This window comes from Bombina bombina, chromosome 2 (assembly GCF_027579735.1).
Source record: "Bombina bombina isolate aBomBom1 chromosome 2, aBomBom1.pri, whole genome shotgun sequence".
NCBI lineage: Eukaryota > Metazoa > Chordata > Amphibia > Anura > Bombinatoridae > Bombina > Bombina bombina.
Window position 1 is genome coordinate 331,057,455 of NC_069500.1, and position 19,260 is coordinate 331,076,714.

At 42.9% G+C, this 19,260-nt stretch overlaps 1 protein-coding gene across 1 annotated transcript in view; it reads left to right on the plus strand.

Moving 5' to 3' along the window:
- Positions 1-19,260, plus strand: part of KSR2 (kinase suppressor of ras 2) — a 1,182,068-nt gene that overhangs the window by 862,120 nt on the left and 300,688 nt on the right. Inside the window, exon 13 of the mRNA XM_053701684.1 lies at positions 18,063-18,129. Coding sequence (XP_053557659.1) covers positions 18,063-18,129 — 67 coding nt within the window. The remainder of the gene's footprint in view (positions 1-18,062; positions 18,130-19,260) is intronic.

A 19,260-nucleotide genomic window follows, 5' to 3' on the forward strand; every position in this document is an offset into this window, starting at 1 on the left:
AAGCAAAGAACACCCCAGCAGAGCTGTTAAGTGTCACTTCCCTTACCCATAACCCCCAGTCATTCTCTTTGCCTCTCTCAATGGAGGACGTGAAGTTGGTGTCTGAAGATTTTTTATTCCTTTAATGGGTACTTTTCCCTGCAAGTAAGAATTGGGGTTTAGCTGTGTCCACATCAATCTCTTGAGTAAGAGTAGTGGTGGGTTTTAAGCAGTTAGAAAGTGGTGAGGTTTTCCTTGCTTCGTTTTCTAACATATTTGTTACCCTAGTTATAGAATCCAGAGTTGGTTACTCTGTTCTTTCTTTTTCTACCGTCTCTGTAAGGAGTATGTGTCCTTTCATGCCTTGTGTGCTGTCTTCCTGCCCGGCAGCTGGAATTGGAGGTAAGTGCTTTTGTCTTCTAGGTATGGGAGACTGGCACATGGGAAAATTATTTCTGCATTAATAATTTGGGACATATGTAATCCTTGGTATAGGATTTTCTTGGGGCAGTGTGCAGGAGACTAAGGGGTTAATAGCTTCCCTTAATGGCAGTCTAAGTATTTTATTTTGGAGGAAAAAAATGCGACATCTTTCTCTCTGTCGGTATCTGAGGGATTATAAGAAACGCACACTTTTTACTCTGCTGCACAGTTTCTTTTCCTGCCGGTTATGTGACTCCCCGCCCATCCGTTTGAGAATCGGAGCGCAGTAATTTCTATGTGAACTTTTTTGCTGTAAAGGCTCGTTTGACCGATCTGCAGGGGAGTTTGTTAAACATTGGTGAAGGTTCAGGTAGGGCACCTCAGGCTGGCTGAGGTGTAGAGGCGCATACTTTGTTTTTTCCTGATTTTTCTGTTAGCATTTTTGCGCTCTGACAAAACTTATTCCTTTTTAAAGTGACAGTAGTCATTTTCAAGTTATCTTTTATTCTGTTTCTTTTGGGGATTAATCCAAGCTAAGGAATTAATGGAACAGGAATCTGTTTCTCTTAATAAATGTTTACTGTGTTTGGAGGCCCAAATTGTTTTGCTTATGCAATTTTGTTCCTTATGTTTAGCTAGGACACTTAAGTTTGAAGATACATTACTGCCTTCTGAGCCTAATGTCTCCCAGGATGATGCTGTTCAGGATATGCCAGAGCTTTCTCCTCAAACGTCCCAAACCTTAATGGCTTCACATACAGTGCCCTGAAGTTCCTCTCAGCCTCCTGGAGGAGTGTATTTGCCAATAGATTTTGCTGCACAGATATCTTCTATGGTATCTGTGGCTTTATCTGCTTATCCCATGATGGGGAAGCGCAAGAGGAAATCAAAACATTTTTATGTTAGTAAGGTGTCTGTCCCATCTTCTGCTGCAAAGGTTGACCTCCCCCATAAGTCTGATGAGGCGGATACCTCAGTAGCTTCTTAGGGGGAGATCTCAAATTCAGACAGTAAAAATCCTTTGACTGATTCTGAAGAAGTAAGCTTCAAATTTAAGCTTGAACACCTTTGTTTACTTCTAAAGGAGGTACTAGCTACTTTGGACGATTCCAACTCTTCAGTCGCTTTCAACCCTAAAAAAAATCTAGTAAGCTTAATAAATACTATGATGTTCCATCTGCTGTGGAAGTATTTCCTGTCCCAGACCATGTGTCAGAGATCATTTCTCAGGAATGGGATAAGCCAGGGGTTCCCTTTTCCCCTTCTCCCATTTTTATGAAGATGTTTCCTGTTGCTGACTCCATTAGGGACTCATGGCACACTGTGCCTAAAGTGGAAGGAGCTATTTCCACTCTGGCCAAGAGAACCACGATTCCTATAGAGGATAGCTGTTCCTTTAAGGATCCCATGGATAAAAAGCTGGAGGTTTATTTAAAGAAAATGTTTGTTCATCAGGGATTACAATGGCAGTCTGCCATTTGTATTGCTACGGTAACACACGCAGCATCTTATTGGTGTGACGCTTTGTCCGAGCTAATTTTAGAAGAGATTTTGTTAGAGGAGATCCAAGATAGGATCAAGGCTCTCAAGCTGGCTAATTCCTTTATCTCTGATGCCAACATGCAAATCATTAGATTGAGAGCCAAGATGTTTGGTTTCACTGTTCTAGCCCGCAGGGCTCTGTGGTTAAAATCTTGGTCAGCTGATGTTACCTCTAAGTCCAAGCTCTTGTCGCTACCTATGGCTCTGGTGTGGCGGAGATAATTTCTGAAATTACAGGTGGAAAGGGGTCTTTTCTGCCACAGGAGAAGAAGAATAGACCTAAGGGATGTCAAAATTCTAATTTTCGTTCCTTTCGTAACTTCAAGGGTCAAAAGTCTTCCTCTTCCTCCTCCAAGCCAGATCAGTCTAAGTCCTCTTGGAGACCCAATCAGACTTGGAATAAGGGGAAGCAGTCAAAGAAGCCTTCATCTGAGACTAAGTCGGCATGAAGGGTCCGCCCCCGATAATGGATCAATTGGGGGGCAGACTTTCTTTGTTTCATCAAGCTTGAATATGCGATGTCTCAGACCCTTGGGCTGTGGACATAGTATCTCAGAGTTACAAAATAGAATTCAAAACTTGTCCTCCCAGGGGCAGATTTCTCCTCTCAAGATTATCTGCAGATAAGGTAGAAAGAGAGGCATTCTTAAGATCCATTCAGGGTCTTTCTTCCCTGGGAGTGATTGTTCCAGTTCCAGTAAAGGAACAGGGTCTAGGATTCTATTCAAATCTGTTAGTGGTTCCCAAAAAAGAGGGAACTTTTCGACCCATTTTAGACCTAAAATGTCTCAACAAGTTTCTTAGTGAACTGTCCTTCAAGATGGAGACCATTCGGTCTATTCTTCCTTTGCTCCAAGAGGGTCAGTTAATGACCACCATAGGCCTGAAGGACATGTATCTTCATGTTCCCATTCACAGGGATCATTACCAGTTTCTGAGGTTCGCTTTTCTAGACGAGCACTTTCAATTTTTTTGCTCTTCCGTTTGGCCTTGACACGGCTCCCAGAATTTTCACAAAGGTTCTGGGGGCACTCTTGGCAGTAGTCAGGTCTCAGGGAATTGCGGTCGCTCCTTACCTGGACGACATCTTGATTCAGGCGTCATCTTTTCAACTAGCAAAATCTCATACAGAGATCTTGTTGTCTTTTCTATGTTCCCACGGATGGAAAGTGAATCTGGAGAAAAGTTTCCTTGTTCCATCTTCAAGGGTGTGTTTTTTAGGGACCATCTATCTATGAAGATTTTTCTGATGGAGGTCAGAAAATCCAAACTTCTCTCTTCTTGCCTCTCTCTCCAGTCTACTGTTCAGCCATCAGTGACTCAATGGAAGACAGTTTCCTCATTATATTTTACCTACCAAGTTGTTTTTATTGTATGTGTTTGTATATTTAGTGGTAATTATTTTAATTTTCTTTTTTTAAATATATATATAACCATGACTTTGTAATTACAGGCTGTGCTAGTCATAATTTGCATACCTCTAGCACATTGCATATTTTATAAACTTTATGTCTGCCCATTATGTTAAGTTAGTTTAAGCAGCTCTGGCCCATATATCTGTCTATTTATTTGTTTAATGGTTTTATTTCACCCCCTTGTAACTCTGTAATATTTTGATCTTTTGTTTTTGCTTGAATGACCCTTAGCTCAAATGTCCATGAATGCACCCTCCCATTCCTTTAAAACTCTTTTTGCAGGCCATCATAACCCTAATATATCTCTCTCCTTCAGCCTGATTTGAAATATATCCTGCCCCAGAACTCTAAGAAAATACAATGAATTTACACTCAGCTGTTTCAACTGCCCTCTGCTAACTAACAGGTAGCCTTCTGGAAGACAGTTTCCCTTACACAAATTTAGCTCTCCTGCCAACTTTGATTTCCTTTCTGGCACAATTGAGATCCCGTGCAGTAAATCAATCAATGTTTCAGGAATCTAGCGCCCACCTAGCTCCCCTGCGCATTCCCTTTCTGAAATAGCCCATCTCCTTAGTGAAACCATAGCTCAAAACCCAAAAAGTGATATTCTGGTATTTGGGGATTTTAATATTGATTGTCTGAATCCTAAAAACAATAGTTCTTGCTCACCATTTAAGACTTTGCAGCTAACACAATTAATCTCCTCCCCAACTCGCATTAACATTAAAAGCCATAACCACACCCTGCTCGATGGGATTCTCTTCGAATCCAGGAGGCAGGTGTCCTCCCTAACAGTTTCAGTGACCACTGCTTAGTGAACTGGGTGCGCAAAATAAAGGCTACTAAATCCTCTCCCAAGGTTAAAATCACCAGGTTCTTCAAAAAATGTAATCTTCAATCATTTCTAAATGACATCAAGAACCTCCCCTGTCACAGATTAAACCTAATTCCAGATTTAGACTATGCAGTTGAATTCTTTCAGTCTAAACTCCTACAAGTTTGGAATTTGCATGCCCCATTGCGTAAGGTGAGAGTAAAAGGAGCACATATGAATTGGATCACAGCTGACCTCATTCAAATGTACCATTTTCTGGATTCTTTGTGGTTAAAGTACAAGCATACTGGCTCTATAAACGATCACTGTGTATATAGACAATTGCAAAATATATGCACTAAACAAACAAAACTTGCCAAGGCCCAATATTTCTGTGAAAATCTGAACAATAACATATCAAACCCTAGAAAGTTTTGGAAAGTCATAAATAACTTACACACTCCCCCAATCCACTCCCAACCCTCCACTGTCAAAGTGGACAACCAAACCTTACAACTTCCCTTAGAAGTAGCAAATGACAAACATCCTGAAACTACAAATGTGGATCAGGCCCCACTAAATCTGCAAAGACCCTATATAGAGAAGTAAAATTTTAGACCTGTACCCATCAATGTCATTAAGAAACACCTTAATAATCTAAAAATGAAAAACCAGTCTGGACCTGATCAAATCCCAGCAATGCTATTGAAGCTCAGTGTGCCGGCAATTTCTAAACCTGTCACAACCCTAATTAACGAATCCTTGGTGTCTGGATACATACCCAAACTTTGGAAGACTGCAAGTTTAGTGCCTATCCATAAAAGTGGTGAGTTAACCTTGGTTACTAACTATATCATTGCTCCCAGTATTGTCAAAAATCTTAGAAAAATGCGTCCATACGCAACTATGTGAGTATTACCAACAATCTAACTATCTGACCCCTGTTCAATCAGGTTTTCACCCGAATCCCTCCACTACAACTGCCCTCCTAAAAGTTTTCAACGACATCCAAACTAGCATGGAACAAGGAGACCTAACTGGAGCTATTTTCCTTGATTTTGCAAAGGCCTTTGACACAGTAGACCATGACATACTACTGCCCAAACTAAAAAACTCAGGTATTGGTGATCGTCCGCTAACCTGGTTTCGATCATATGTATCGGATCAATCACAGTATGTCTCCATTTCTGACAGTGACTCCCTCCCTCTCCCAGTCATGTGTGGAGTGTGGTGGTCCCCAAAGTTCCATTCTCGGCCCCCTACTATTCACATTATTTATAAATGATCTGCCAAATGTCTGCAAATCCTCAACTGTACACATGTACGCAGACGACATGGTAATCTATGCAAACAAATCCGATCTGCTGCAGCTTGAGGCAGTGCTCCAAGACCAGTTCACAGAGGTAGAAAAGTGGATCTCAAAAAACAAACTCTTCCTAAACACTGACAAAACTATCACAATGATCTTTGGAACGGTACCTAAATTACACAAACTACAAAATTCCCATCTACGCATCAAAACAAAATCAAATTGCACACTGACCACAGTCAACTCTTTCAAATACTTGGGTATGTTGTTAGACCCCAATCTATCTTTTGACCTCCACATAGAAAATCTTGCATCTAAACTCTATCCAAAACTAGGTGCCCTATACAGAAACAAATCCTGCCTCAGCCCTACAGTAAAGGAAAAGATTGTACAGCAAATGCTGATGTCAATCATGGATTATGGGGATGTAGTATATGCACCTGCACTACAAACTCACCTTAATAAACTTAATACACTGTATAACTCGTTGTGCCGCTTTGTGCTACAATGTAACTACAGAACCCACCATTGTGACATGCTAAAAGAACTAAACTGGCTGTCGCCTGAATCCAGACGCACCCTCCATCTTTCCAGCCTTGTGTTTAAGAGCTTTTCTGGGAAGCTCCCACCCTACCTGAGCAGAATGCTCTCCCCAGCTGTTCCCACCTCCCATAACCTCCGATCCAGTACCAGCACATTATTTAGTCTGCCTCCATACAAAAAGAAAGTAGCTCGATCCTCCTTTTCCTACAGAGCACCACAATTATGGAACAACCTCCTGCACACTTTAAAACCTTCCCCAAGCCTAGTATCCTTTAAGAGATCCCTCTCTGCATATCTCAAAACAGAATGCACCTGTCATAGTTGATTATATATTTCCTACCTCTTCTATGTTAAATTTTGCATATATTATGTATGAATATTGTTTTTGTATTTTATTGTACCCTATTGTAGCAATGCAATGTTTTGTGGACCCAGGAGATACTTGAAAACGAGAAAAATCTCAATGTAATCTTCCTGGTAAAATATTTTATAAATAAATAATAAATAAATAAATAAATAATGCATGGAGGTAATTGGTCTGATGGTCGCTTCCATGGACATCATTCCCTTTGCTTGATTCTATTTGAGAGCTCTACAATTATGCATACTCAGACAATGGAACGGAGACCATTCAGATCTGTCTCAGAGGATAGATCTGGGCCAGTTGGTAAGAAACTCTCTCTCGTGGTGGATTTCTCAGGATCATCTGTCTCAGGGCACATGCTTCTGGAGACCCTCCTGGGTGATTGTGACCACGGACGCCAGCCTGCTGGGCTGGGGAGCAGCCTGGGACTCATTAAAGGTTCAGGGCCTGTGGATACAGGAGGAGTCTTCTCTCCCCATAAAAATCTTGGAGTTGATAGCGATCTTCAATGCCTTGATGGTTTGGCCTCAGTTATCTTTAGCCCGGTGTATCAGATTTCAGTCGGACAACATCACCTCAGTGGCTTACATCAACCAACAGGGAGGAACTCGGAGTTTCTTGGCCATGAAGGAGGTGGCCCGGATTATTCAGTGGGCAGAAGCTCACGATTGTCTTCTATCTGCCATCCACATTCCAGGAGTGGACAACTGGGATGCAGATTTTCTGAGCAGATAGACCTTTCATCCCGGGGAGTGGGCTCTCCATCCGGAAGTCTTCTCCAGGTTAACCCTCAAGTGGGGGGTGCCGTAATTGGATCTGATGGCGTCTCATCAGAACACCAAGCTTCCAAGGTACGGTTCAAGGTCAAGAGATCCTCAGGCTGCCCTGATAGATGCTCTGGCGGTTCTTTGGGATTTCGGTCTAGCATACCTGTTTTCTCCATTTGCTCTTCTTCCACAAGTCATTGCTCGTATCAAACAGGAGAGAGCAGATGTAATTCTGATAGCTCCTGCATGGCCTTGCAGAAACTGGTTTGCGGACTTGGTGAGGATGTTTTCTCTTCACCTTAGAGGTTACCTCTGAGGAAGGACCTTCTAACTCAGGGTCCTTTCCTCCATCCAAATCTAGTTTCTCTAAAGCTGACTGCATGGAGTTTTGGCTAGGCGTGGATTTTCTGAGTCAGTCATTGATACTATGCTTCAGGCCCGCAAACCAGTTACTCGTAAGATTTACCATAAGGTATGGCACAAATACATTTATTGGTGTGAATCGAAGGGCTTCTCTTGGAGTAGGGTCAGGATTCCTAGAATTTTGTCTTTTTTCCAGGAAGGTCTGGAGAAGGGTTTGTCAGTCAGTTCTCTGAAGGGTCAAATTTCTGCGCTATCTATTCTTTTACACAAGCGTCTGGTGGATATGCCAGACGTTCAATCTTTTTGTCAGGCCCTGGTCAGAATCAGACGGGTGTTTAAACCTGTTGCTCCTCCTTGGAGCTTGAACCTTGTGCTTAAGATTTTTCAGCAGACTCCGTTTGAGCCAATGCATTCTGTAGATATTAAGTTGTTATCTTGGAACGTTTTATTTCTTATTGCTATTTCCTCTGCTTGCAGAGTTTCTGAACTCTCGGCTCTGCAGTGTGATTCGCCTTACCTTTTTTTTCATGCGGATAAGGCGTTCCTTCGTACTGTTAGGATTTTTCCCTAAAGTTGTTTTGGATCGAAACATTAATCAGTAAATTGTTTGTTACAGAAGCATTAGTTATTTTGTTGTGAAGAGCTTATTTCCCAGCAGCAATGCCTGAACCAGCAAGCCAGCGCCTAAGAAGGGCTCCAAGAAAACCGTAACAAGTATCATTTCATAAAGAGTTAACTTTTTTTTTTCCAGCTTTTAGAAACTATTGCCTAAATACAGGTTTGCTGGCCTCAGCTCTAAGTTTAGTGATAACCAATCCCATTGTCTAATCACCTCTGGAGCCAGACTGCTAATTGATGAGATGAACTTGTAAACTTGTTATCTTAAGTACTGTAATCCTATTGTGGCCTGTCAAAGGACAGTGCTCTCTATCTAAATGTGTGATGGGGGATTTTGTGCTTCCCCCCCTCTCCCCCTGGGAGTGCCCTGTGTGCATGTAACCTTAATAAAAAGCAGGCTGGGCATCCCAGTCCTGAGTTCTTGTTTGACCCTCAATCGCAGCGTTGACTCGTTTCTGTGGGCAGAAGGGTATCCTAGCTGTACTGCAGCTAAGGGAGATTATTCTATATTTGCGAGACTCATATAGAATACTATGGAAAGCAGCTTCTCCCCTCTTTAGCAATAGGGATCCAGGCTACTAAGCGGTCCATCTCTCAGCGAGACTAAGGGTAACCGTAACATTTGGTGGCAGCGGTGGGATTTTCCTGGATTTCCTAGGAGAGGTACAGAACGGATGGAGAGCGCTTACGAAAAATTGAAGCGTACAACCCTAAAGGATTTACTTGAAAGCAGAGGGGGGTATGCCAGCAACCGGCCGAGGAGAGAGCTGATCGCAGAATTGACGGAACTGGATCAGAGCTTCACAATGGCGGAAACACCGACCACGATTAGTGACGAAAAAACCAGGATTGTTCGGGAAAGGCTCTCATTATACGGGCCGAACCCCTCCATGGAATTGGTACAGCAGTTGATGGCGGAGGCGGACGAGGATATACGAGAGACTCGAGCCCACGAACTCAACCTAGCGAACGCACACCGCAATGCTGAAGCCCCGCAGGTAATCATCCCTGTCGAAAATGCTGGGAGGCCCAAGATACCCTATGCAGCATTTCGACCCTTCCTAGAGAGCGAGACAGGGATTGATGAATATTTGGCGGACTTCGAAAGGCAATGTGCCCTGCACCAGATTCCCAACAGAGAGTGGCCCACGATATTGTCTGGGAAACTATCCGGGCGAGCCCTGGAAGCCTTTCGTACTCTGGGTGCTGAGGAAGTGACACAGTATGAGCTAGTTAAGGAGACACTGTTGCGACGGTAAGCTGTAACTCCGGACACGTATCGCTGACAGTTTCAGGGCACGGAAAAGAAGCCTAACGATACCCATATGGAATGGGCGCACCGAATGCGGAGAGCGGCAAATCACTGGCTGAGCGGAAGTAAAGCGGTGACTGGGGAGGAAATTTTACAATTGTTTCTCTTAGAACATTTTTATAATGGCATGGAACAGCAAGGGAAGGAATGGCTGCGAGACAGGCGGCCTTCTACCTTAGAAGAAGCAGCCAAATTGGCCGATGAACATTATGACTCCTGTCTTCACGAACCCATGAACTACCGAGCTCCAGCACGGGTCGAACCCAGAGAGGTTTACCGTGCACCCCCTCGTGCTGAATTCCGAGCCCCGGTGCCCACAGGGCCCGTCCGACACTCAGGACCACCCAATAACAGCTCTGAGCGTCCCAGACCGACTTGCCACCGATGCAAGCAACCAGGGCATTTCATGGCTAGCTGCCCCCTTAATACGCACCAGACACCCAGGAATTACAATTACCCCTCTGGGTCCTATCGTCCGGCCCGGGCCCTCTGTGTTAACCAAGAGGCCCCTATGGAGGGATATGTGGGGCTGCTTCACGAGGCAGACCCTGTACATGCTGCCTCAGATAACCGCCAGCACCATCGGCAGAGGGTATGGCTCGAGGGGCGATCTACCGAGGGATTGCGAGACACAGGGGCTACTATCACGCTGGTACAGAGTCATTTGGTGCCAGAGCACAAGCGATCCAGACAGACTGTGGCCGTTAGAGTGGCGGGGGGGATCTGTACAAAATTCCAACAGCTAAAGTGCATCTTGATTGGGGAGCGGGAAAGGGGGCTGTGAACGTGGGCCTAATGGATAATTTACCTGCCGAAGTACTACTGGGCAACGATTTGGGCCCCATGACTTCTGCCTATGCTCCAGTATGCAACAACGAGGCGGACCCAGTGACTACACGGGCCCAAGCCCGGAAGGAGCGAGAGCTCTCACCAGTGCGGGAGACACAGGTAAGACCTACCCCAACCTTGCCTGACAGGTTAGGCCCCATACCCTGGGACACCCCAGATGCTTTCGAGGCAGAGTCTAAGACTGACCCGACCTTACAAAAGTACCGGGAATGAGCAGAGACCAGAGGGGGCGGGGCAGATAACGAAACATTCTTATGGGAAAAAGGGAAACTATACCGCTGGACAGAGAAAAGGGGACAGCGTAGGCGACAGCTGGTAGTGCCCCACAAATACCGTCAAGAAATCCTCAAAATAGGCCACGACATCCCCTTAGCAAGCCACCTAGCCGTAACCCGTACCCTACACTGCATTACTCACACGTTCTTTTGGCCAGGGGTGCACGCTGACGTTAGAACTTACTGTAACACCTGCGATGTGTGTCAACGAGTAGGAAGGCGAGGCGATCACCCTAAAGCCCATCTAGTAAATATGCCCATTGTAGAGGAACCCTTCAGCCGGGTTGCTATTGACCTAGTGGGACCACTGGCTACCCCTAGTCCCTCCGGTAAGCGCTACATTCTTACCGTAGTGGACTACGCTACCAGGTACCCAGAGGCTGTCGCCCTATCCAACATACAACCGGATACGGTAGCGAATGCACTAGTACAGGTGTTCTCCCGGGTAGGATTTCCAAAAGAAATCCTATCCGACCGAGGCACCCAATTTACGGCTGAATTGACCCAACAACTTTGGCAGGTTTGCAAAATTAAGTCCCTCCTGAGCTCCCCATACCACCCCCAGATGAACGGGCTGTGTGAGAGGTTCAATGGGACCCTCAAGCAAATGCTCAAGACGTTCACTCAGGAATACCGAGACTGGGAACGCTTCCTGCCGCACCTCCTATTTGCTTATCGGGAGGTGCCCCAGGAAACGACAGGGTTCTCTCCCTTCGAGTTGCTCTACGGAAGAAAGGTACAGGGACCCCTAAACCTGATCCGGGAGCACTGGGAGGGAGAGATGGAGGCTGACGGTGTCCCCATTGTGCCATACGTGCTGGAACTCAGGGACCGAATGGAGCAATTAGCCAAATCCGTGCGGGCTAATCTCCAGTTGGCCCAGAGAAGACAGAAAGTATGGTACGATCGGGGGGCCCGAAAGAGAATCTTCACCATAGGACAAAAGGTGTTAGTACTTAAGCCGGTGAAGACAGACAAATTGCAGGCGTCCTGGCAGGGTCCCTACCAGATCGTAGAGAAAAGGGGAGACACCACTTATGTGATAGCTAGCTGCCATGACAACAATCTTAGAAAGACATTCCATGTAAACATGCTCAAGGAATATTTTGAGCGACCAGAGAACGTGACGGCCGTATGTTGTTCCCCTCAGGAAGACCCCAACAGTTTACCCATTCCAGACCTATTAGAAAAGAGTCTCCCCACAGGTATAGTGGCGCAGGTTCAGATAGGGGACCGACTTAGCCCCACTGAAAGGGAGCAGCTCAACCAACTCCTCCAGTCCAAACACCTCACCTTCTCCCCGAAGCCAGGGTACACTACTTTAACCACCCACCAGGTAGATACTCCGGGACAAGCTCCCTTGCGCCAGGCTCCGTACCGAATCCCCGAAGCAGTTAGGACAGGAATGAAGAAGGAGATCGATGAGATGCTCCAGCTCAGGGTAATTGAGCCCTCCGATAGTCCCTGGGCCTCCCCAGTTGTCTTGGTGCCCAAGAAAGATGGGACCACCCGGTTCTGCGTAGACTATCGGAGGCTCAATGAAAATACCGTGACGGACGCTTACCCTATGCCCAGGGTAGACGAGCTACTCGATCGTATAGCCAGGGGAAATTACCTGACCACTATTGACCTCTGCAAAGGTTACTGGCAGATTTCCCTGGCCCCGGAGGCTATCCCCAAGTCGGCATTCGTCACCCCATTCGGCTTATATCAGTTTAGGGTAATGCCGTTTGGGATGAAGAATGCCCCAGCTACATTCCAGCGCTTGGTGGATAGGCTCCTGGATGGCTTCCAGAGTTTTGCTTGCGCCTACCTGGACGACATAGCGATCCACAGTGAGTCCTGGGAGGACCACTTAGCTCATGTGGGAATGGTTCTGGATCAGATCCGGGCTGCTGGCCTGACTCTGAAGCCAGAAAAATGCCACTTTGGGATGGCCGAGGTACAGTACCTGGGTCACCGGGTGGGGTGTGGAAAGCAGCGACCAGAGCCGGCCAAAATAGAAGCTGTCGCCAATTGGCCCACCCCCATCACTAAGACTCAGGTCCTAGCCTTCCTGGGCATGGCAGGGTACTATAGACGGTTCGTACCAGACTACAGCACACTTGCCAAACCCCTGACTGACTTGACCAAGAAGAACTTACCTCGACAGGTCCTGTGGTCTCCCCACTGTGAAACGGCTTTCCAGGCTCTCAAAAATGCTCTAATTAACGCTCCTGTCTTGGCGGCCCCAGCCCTTAACAAACGTTTTATCGTCCATACAGATGCTTCCATGTTCGGGCTGGGAGCCGTCCTCAGCCAAGTAGGCAAAGATGGAGGGGAGCATCCAGTTGCCTACATCAGCCGGAAGCTCCTGCCCCGCGAAGTCAGCTATGCAGCGGTCGAAAAGGAGTGTTTGGCTTTGGTGTGGGCATTAAAGAAATTGACTCCCTATTTATATGGTCAGGAGTTCACTCTGGTCACCAACCATAACCCGTTGGTGTGGCTGAACCGGGTCTCTGGAGATAACGGCAGGCTATTACGTTGGAGCTTATCGTTGCAACCCTTCAATTTCACCATTACTTACAGACCTGGGAAACAGAATGGCAACGCCGACAGGTTGTCCAGACAAACCGACCTCAGCCCCGCATAACCAGCGGTCTGGACAGCCTTAGTCTGCCCCGAAAAGGGGTCAGACCGTGTCTGCCAGAGGCTTCCACAGAAAGGGAGCACTGTTACAGAAGCATTAGTTATTTTGTTGTGAAGAGCTTATTTCCCAGCAGCAATGCCTGAACCAGCAAGCCAGCGCCTAAGAAGGGCTCCAAGAAAACCGTAACAAGTATCATTTCATAAAGAGTTAGCTTTTTTTTCCAGCTTTTAGAAACTATTGCCTAAATACAGGTTTGCTGGCCTCAGCTCTAAGTTTAGTGATAACCAATCCCATTGTCTAATCACCTCTGGAGCCAGACTGCTAATTGATAAGATGAACTTGTAAACTTGTTATCTTAAGTACTGTAATCCTATTGTGGCCTGTTAAAGGACAGTGCTCTCTATCTAAATGGGTGATGGGGGATTTTGTGCTTCCCCCCCTCTCCCCCTGGGAGTGCCCTGTGTGCATGTAACCTTAATAAAAAGCAGGCTGGGCATCCCAGTCCTGAGTTCTTGTTTGACCCTCAATCGCAGCGTTGACTCGTTTCTGTGGGCAGAAGGGTATCCTAGCTGTACTGCAGCTAAGGGAGATTATTCTATATTTGCGAGACTCATATAGAATACTATGGAAAGCAGCTTCTCCCCTCTTTAGCAATAGGGATCCAGGCTACTAAGCGGTCCATCTCTCAGCGAGACTAAGGGTAACCGTAACATTGTTGTTCCTTCTCTTTGTCCTAATCCTTCTCATACGGAACGTCTTTTGCATAACTTAGATGTTGTGCGTGCTATTTTACCTAAAGGCTACTAAGGATTTTCACCAATCTTCGGCCCTTTTTGTTTGTTTCGCTGGAAAGCGGAAGGGCCAGAAGGCCTCTTCTACTTCTTTTTTCCCTCTTGTTGAGAAGTATGATTCGTTTTGCTTATGAGACTGCTGGACAGCAGCCTCCTTAAAGAATTACGGCTCATTCTACTAGGGCTGTCTCCTCATCCTGGGCTTTCAAAAATGAAGCTTCTGTGGAACAGATTTGCAAGGCGGCTACATGGACCTCTCTGCATACTTTTTCTAAATTTTACAAATTTGATACTTTTGCCTCGGCTGTGGCTTCCTTTGGGAGAAAGGTTCTTCAATAGGTGGTGCCTTCAGTTTAGGCCTGCTGTCTTGTTCTCCCTCCCTGTTCATTCCGTGTCCTCTAGCTTGGGTATTGGTTCCCACTAGTAATTGGAATGCTGTTGTGGACTCTCCATGTCTTATGAAAGAAAACAAAAAACATTTTTTAAACCTCAGGCACCTCTACTCCTTTGTGTTATCTTCTTTTTCTATTTCCTTTTAGTTGAATGACTGGGGGTTATGGGTAAGGGAAGTGACATTTAACAGCTCTGCTGGGGTGCTCTTTGCCTCCTCCTGCTGGCCAGGAGTGAATATCCCACTAGTAATTGGAATGACTTTGTGGACTCTCCATGTCCGGAAAGAAAGAAATGTATCAAGTAAGCATAACTTTTGTTTTTATGTCTTTGGTAAATGAAATGAAAAGGAAGTTTATATTATACGGTATGCACACACCCACCAAATTATGTATTAGTCTTATTCATAAGTACAATAGTTTATACAAATCCAAAAATCTTAACATGGGCAAAACTTGTCTGAAAATTGCTCACTATTTTACTTAAAGTGATATGAAGCACAATTTTTTTCTTTGGTGATTCAGATAGAGCGTGCAATTTTTAGCAACTATCTATTTTACTCCTGTTATCAAATATCTTCCTTCTCTTGGTATCTTTATTTGAAAAAGTAGGAATGTAAGCTTAGGAGCCGACCCATTTTTGGTTCAGAATCTGGGTAGTGCTTGCTGATCGGTGGCTGTATTTAGTCACCAATCAGCAAGTGCTACCCAGATTCTGAACCAAAAATGGGTCGGCTCCTAAGTTTACATTCCTGCTTTTTACATAAAGATATTAAAAGAACGTAGAAAATTGAAATTAGGAGTATATTAGAAATTTGCATGCTCTATCTGAATCATGAAAGAAAAAAATATGGGTTTCATATCCCTTTAAATGTGTGCATTATTTAAGTCCTGATTTGGGCTACATCTTCCTTTTTCAGACAATTTGTGCTAATTGAACTCCCTCTTAGTAGATTGCTGGGTGAACAAATTAGGTTTAGCTCATAAGGTGCTGGTAACTATATTGTTACATTGACTGGATGTAGTCTATTGATAAGTAGATTTAAGTAAACATAACTGATACATAAATTACATAGATTATTACAGCCCAACAAAAGTATGTCTTAAAGTGATGGTAAATGCTAGCGTTTCTGAAACGCTAGAATTTACCATTGGAACAAATAAAGGGGGCTTTAATTCATGAAGTATAATATACTTCATGCTGAAAGCTCCTTTATTTGTTCCATGTGATCGCTTTCACTGAACTTGCGGTGCCAAGCCAGATTTCCCGTAATGCTATTGACTAAGAGGTGGAAACGTCACCTCTCTGCCCGATAGCGAAAATAGCGTTCTACAGCTTTCCTCATGAAGTAGTTTATACTTCATGAATTAAAGTCCCCTTTATTTGTTCCAATGGTAAATCCTAGCATTTCAGAAATGCTAGCATTTACCATCACTTTAATTGTGAACAGCTATGGGATAGTTATGATAAAACCCATTTTAGGGATATATAATATGATTAGAAACAGATGAATGGAATAGCACCATTTAAATAAAGAACAAATATATATGTAAATGCCAAATCATATGGGTAAATAAGGACATAAATTGTCAGTGCCATGTGGGTTAGTGTGTCCTATCTGTACACATATAATAGTATCCTAGCCAGGTATATAACACAGTATATTGAGCAGCACACACTGTATTTGATGTTGGTGGCCATAGATTCTTATTTTCATTTAAAGAATATATTTTTCTAAACAATATGAGTAGATTTTTAACATTTAAAAAGCCAGCCTGCTTGATCCTAATTCACACGCAGTGCACTAAAATGTTTCAGTCACTTCCATGCTGGTATTACACAGAAGTAGATCCATTGATGTTTTCAGCTTAAAGGCTTGTAAACTCTGCATGTTACTGCACTGTAAGCTGAGTTTATTTTACCAGAGCTTTTATGTTATTGGACCAGCATATGTTAGTGGATTAACATTTATAAAAATGGTGCTAGCAAATTCTTGGTGCAGATTACACCCCCCCCCTTAAATCACCACAAAGCCACTTCAGTAATATACTTATGTACTGTACTACAATGATTAAGGGCCCCATCATCTAAAAGGCACTGGTGAGATTATTTAAGAATGATCACCAGTACTTCTATTTCCTTGTGGAATTATCTAAAGACAATTTTTACCCTGAAAACAGGGTGTCTTGTTAAGGGGCATATACTGTGTTTTTGTATGGGAAGGAGAGAACAATGAAATGAAAATCATATATTAAAAATCATACAAAATCAATAGTTAAACCATTCATACATAAATATGCAGGAAAACAATTGTATTGTAACGGTGCTTCAAAAACCATAACACAATTGTTAACTAAAAATATGTAAAATGTGTGTGCAAATTACACAGGAATAAATTGTATTAAATATGCAGAGCGTAAATTGTAACTTAATTACAATAGATGTACAAAAAGCACAAAAAAATTCATACTTATAAGTACAATATGCAAAGAGTAATTGTAGTTTTATAATAAACTGGGCTGAACATGGGCGTTCCATGGCCATGCATTAAAGTCTATCAAATCCCAGCGTAATTATCTAAACACTTGCGCCCTACAGATCTCTGTTTTTTTGTTGCAAACTAATAAGTGGTGAGGTTGTGACAAAATATGCAAAATACTTAATACCCTAATAGAAAAAACACATGCGTACTAAAATAGAAGTGATTGTAAGATGTAATACGCAGAAAGCAGCGCAATGTGTTTATTTGTTTACGCTAATATCACCCTACACAGCGAAGTTTCTCTTTCCAGCGAGGTGCATTACTTTCTATAGGAGACATCTCACATCTGGAAGGAACTGCTCATTTTTAAAAATAATTTCACCAAGGCAGCTCCTGTGAGGATCGGCATGAAAAGCCACGCCAGAAACGACAAAGTTTAGAAAAGAGGCAGCTCTGTATTTGTAAAATAATAATTGTGCCATAAATGAAGCTGAAATAAAAACTGAATGCCTGAGATAAGCATAAGGCTATCCTACACACTAATTAATGCCTGGGATAAGCATAAGGCTATTCTACATACTAATTAAGGCCTGGAATAAGCATAAGGCTATCCTACATACTAATTAATGCTTGGGATAAGCATAAGGCTATTCTACATACTAATTAATGCCTGGAATAAGCATAAGGCTATTCTACACACTAATTAATGCCTGGGATAAGCATAAGGCTATTCTACATACTAATTAATGCCTGGGATAAGCATAAGGCTATTCTACATACTAATTAATGCCTGGGATAAGCATAAGGCTATCCTACATACTAACTAATGCCTGGGATAAGCATAAGGCTATTCTACATACTAATTAATGCCTGTGATAAGCATAAGGCTATTCTACATACTAATTAATGCCTGGGATAAGCGAAAATACCAACTATATAAGTGTACACTGTTAGGAAATTTTGTGCAGATATGTTGGGCCTATGGTTCTTATCTGCCATGAAAATCTTTGTTTTTAAGATTAAAATATAATTGTATTGTGTAAGAACAATTGCTTTTAAATTTTCACTCTTGTTTGATTTCTCCTACTTTTTTCTCCATGTGTTCTTGCTGGTTCTCTATTGTTTTGGTGCCGTTTGGTTTTCTGTCCCTTTTACCCAACGCATTCCTCTTACCTTGCTATTTCTAACTTGCAGATGTTGTGCCTGAAATCCCTACCCGAGCTCCCCAAGTTATCCTTCATCCAGTAAACTCCAATCCAGTGTAAGTGCACAACCCTTCCTGAAATGCTCCTATGTGTTTGTATGTCCGCTAGGCAAATATGCCATGTGACAATTCAGTTTGGCTTATTAACAAACTAGGCTATTAAAAAATAAATAAAAAACAAGATAAATATGTAGAGAAATTGAACACATTAGGATCGATCACAAAAACTCTTCATATTTTCTACAGAAAATCATTCATAAAGTCTATGACGATGTTTGTAGATAAATCATTTGTTATTGACCCCATTGTGCTATAAATCTTTTTCAGATCTTCTAGTTATTATTAGGAGCAATCACAACCCTTTAGAAAAGTTTATCTAATTTTTTTTCTTTTTCACAAAATTAACCATTAAGTCTACAGGGATTTTTGGAGATAAATTATTTCATAAACAGTTTCTAAACGATTGAGATCGACCCCATTATCTAAGTCAATTTCTACCAACTAGACATTTTTTTGAGATGTTGTTTCTGGCATAGCATATATGAATGACTAATAAGTCACATACTGAAATATTAACCGATAGTCATTGTTAACTAAGAACTTAACTTTTGAACTGTCCTGATTTTTGTGTGATGGCACCTCTTTTATAATATCTCATAGTAGTTTATGTTTACCCCTTGACTGCCACACATGTGGTATAGATCTCTAGCACTCAAAGGGTTAGCATGAATTATAGTCCAAGGAGGACACATAAAGTGAACTCTTGTAATCTGATGGTGATTATAAAATAGTAGTCACTTAGGGTTTCTATCTAGCTGAGTTTAACCTCAATTTCTAGGGTTTTTAAGGTTTAGGTAAATATAAACAGATTCAAAAGAATAAATCTAGAAATAATGGACCTTTTATGGTGAAACAAAATTAGTTACGCTGTATAAGTATTTATGCAATTTTGTGCTAATTCAGTATTTTTCCCAACAAAATTGGAAATCCTATGCTCACATATTATTGTAGTACAATTGTGTTTTTATTGTTTTATTTTGATGATTAACATTCTCTATACAGTAAATTATGATTTAAATGCTGGCTGTTTAGTTACTGAGATCAGATCTAAGAGGTAAAGTTATGTGATATAAAAATTGTAATTTGTAAAATGAGATTATGGATTCATGTTCTTTGCTAAGGAAATTC